The following is a 3,205-nucleotide window of genomic DNA, read 5'->3' as shown; positions in this document are numbered from 1 at the left end:
AAAAGTCATGGAAATGTATTGGTAAAAATGTGTACGAACCCTGTATAGTAAATTTTTATGGAAGCCCGCTTCCGCCACTGAATAAAAAATAAAACTAGGTAATTGCGACTTTTTATCTCACAATAAAAACATTTCTCAGAATTGCGTGTTCATATCTTGCAATTCTGTCTTTATGACACGCAATTGCGAGTTATAAAGTCAAAATTGTGAGTTATAAAGTCAGAATTGCGAGTTACAAAGTCAAAATTGTGAGTTATAAAGTCAGAATTGCGAGTTATAAACTCACAATTGCGAGTTATAAAGTCAGAATTGCGAGTTATAAAGTCATAAATATATAAACTCGCAATTCTGAGAAATAAAGTCAGAATTGAGTGAGTTTTTTTCTCACAATTGCGAGTTTATATCACGCAATTATGACTTTTTTCCTCACAATTGCGAGTTATAAAGTCAGAATTGCGAGAGATAAACTCACAATTGCGAGTTATAAAGTCAGAATTGCGAGAGATAAACTCACAATTGCGAGTTATAAAGTCAGAATTGCGAGAGATAAACTCGCAATTCCAAGAAAAAAGTCAGAATTGCGACTTAATATCTCGCAATTTTGACTTTATAACTCGCAATTGTGAGTTTATATCACGCAATTCTGAATTCACAATTACCATGTTTTATTTTTTATTTAGTGGCAGAAACAGGCTTCCATACATTTTATGTATAAAATAATATTTTAGTGTTATATTTTGTTTTTATATTTCATTTAGAAAAATAAAACTCTCTCTCTATATACATTTATTTATACAATTTATATTTATTTATTATTATTATTTTATAATTTCAGTATGTATGTTGCTGTCACAAAAATAACAATACACATTCTCTTTCTCTCTCCACAGAGAAGAAAGAAGTGACCCAGAGTCTGGAAAACTACACGTCAAAGTGTCCGGGTGGAATGGAGGTGATCAGCCTCCCTGACGGACTCAAACTTCCTCCTGTTTCCTTCACCAAACTGCCCATCGTCAGGTGAGAGAGCCTTTTGTTTTTCCCTTGATGTCCTTGTACCAAACACAGTCATAATTTACTTTTGTACAACCATTCTAGTCCTACTCTGATCTAAACAGGCTGCTTTTTGCTTCTGCCTCTTTAAATATTTCATATGTGAATGAGATTATTTGCATGTGTGGGAGGTAGGCATGGGCCGGTATGAGATTTTGACAGTATGATAACCTTAACAAAAATATCACGGTATCACGGTATTGTCATTACAGCTCTAAAATGTATTATTTTTAAATGACTGGGTAAAAAAAATAAAAATACACTGAACACAATATATTTTGATTATATTGACATCTTTATTTAACCTAAATCTGTAATTACAGTTATTTAGTTTTAGTTATATAATTCATATACATATCATTTTTATAATTTCATATCATTTAGTTATATAATTTCATATACATAATTTGATTTAATAATAACCCAATTTGAAGCAAAAACAAAGTTCTGACTAGCTTTGTGAAATTATACTACATGCCTGAACGAAACAAACAGCAGATGCTCTGAATGAGACGCAGATTCACTCTCTGACAGCAGGAGGCGCTTCTGGAACACCAGATACAGCTTACCGCCGTAAACAAAGCAGCGCTGCGCTGAAACACCGCTTTAATATGAACTATACAGAGACAAGATGAAAAGAAAATACCACGTAAACTTTTCTGAAGACAGTCAGTTCCCCTCAGAAACACATTCATATAAACCCCCAAAGCAATATTGAGGATTTTCTTCCAATAGTTCGTGCATCATGAACAGTGAGTGATCTGCCTGCTACGGTATTTTTCTCTTTGCGTCCGTCTTCAGCGTCTCTGGCCTGTGTTAACGGGGGTTTACAGGAGGGTCGTGTTACTCTCTACACTGCCCTCAACCGGAGGGATTCTTACACTTTTAGTCTTTGAGGAGACATGAAAAACAGCGCATACCGCAGGAACGGCATAACGGAAAATATTAGTGTTTTTGAAACCGTGAAATTTTCAAATCGCGGTATACCTTGAAACCGGTAATCAGCCCATGCCTAGTGGGAGGTCATATGTTAATGAGCTCATGGTTGTGGCTTTATGCAGCTTAGCTTCAGTAAATTATTTTTTGTGTTAATGTGCATCAAACATTCTTCAGACTATTTCAAAATATGTCCGTTTTCCATAAATACAAAATGTTTTATTGTTTATTTGAACACAATTATCTCAGTGTCCACTCAGAGGCTTTTGATGGTGTGTTTCCACAGCTCAGTGTCTGAAACTCTAGCTTTGGTTTAAAACATCTTTGAAGTTTGTTGGCCTGTGAGCCATAAGAAAGCTGTAAGAAAATTAAATATGCAGCTTTCATTTGTTTTATTTTTCCCAAATTAAACATTTTAATGGGAAGCGCAAACTTCACATATCCTTTCATCTGTCCCAAGGAAGTTGCTGATGTTCTTTGTGCGTAGGAAAGAAAGGCCTATAAATGTGTTTAACAGATGTATTTCATAATCCCACCAGTGGCTAAAGCTCAACATGTTCGCTTGATTGAAGTCTCCATTTCTCTAAGCGCTCCTCTCCGAAGAGCTTGTTTTTTTTATTTTTGAGTTGCTCAAATGCCTTAATTTATTCTTAAAGGGATATTTAATTCTAAAACTTCAGACAAGGAGTTTTTCTCCTGATAGTTCTCTCCCTCTTCACATGTCATTAACATGCAGTATCTTGCTCGCTGCCTGCTGCCAGAGTTTACACAGAGGGCGAATTTTAGGCGTTTCTTTAAAAAGTTCCATAATGAAATCTTGCCGTTTTGTGAGAGATGTCGTTGTCTTATAGGAAAGAGTAAATGTCAGTGTTAAACTACCCTGATTGCTGTTCAGAGATGTTGTTGCTCTGGCAACAGTGTTATGAGACATTTAAGCTCTAAAGCAGACAGGTTCGTTGTTCAGAATCAAGTGAAAGTTCAGAGTGATTCTTTTTTTTTGACTCCTCGTGTCCTTTTCTATGAATATCTGAGAACAGGAAGGGTAGAAACAGATCTGAGGAGTGTTGAAAGCTGGTCAACGCTTGAGAGCTTGATTTAGAAACTCGGAAAGAACACCGACTTATGCCAGTCTATTTTTTTTTTTTTTTTTTAGAAATCACAGTCTTGGTTTTTAATATTCTCTCTTTCTTGCTTTTTATAAATAGTTTTTGTTATATAA

At 35.1% G+C, this 3,205-nt stretch overlaps 1 protein-coding gene across 1 annotated transcript in view; it reads left to right on the top strand.

Moving 5' to 3' along the window:
* Positions 1-3,205, top strand: part of trappc9 (trafficking protein particle complex subunit 9) — a 266,928-nt gene that overhangs the window by 52,612 nt on the left and 211,111 nt on the right. Inside the window, exon 10 of the mRNA XM_016233477.1 lies at positions 836-1,017. Within this exon, the coding sequence (XP_016088963.1) occupies positions 836-1,017 (182 nt within the window). The remainder of the gene's footprint in view (positions 1-835; positions 1,018-3,205) is intronic.

The sequence above is a fragment of the Sinocyclocheilus grahami genome, unplaced genomic scaffold (genome assembly GCF_001515645.1).
Source record: "Sinocyclocheilus grahami isolate Dianchi unplaced genomic scaffold, SAMN03320097.WGS_v1.1 scaffold432.1, whole genome shotgun sequence".
Lineage (NCBI taxonomy): Eukaryota > Metazoa > Chordata > Actinopteri > Cypriniformes > Cyprinidae > Sinocyclocheilus > Sinocyclocheilus grahami.
This window is presented reverse-complemented; position numbering and strand designations above follow the sequence as displayed.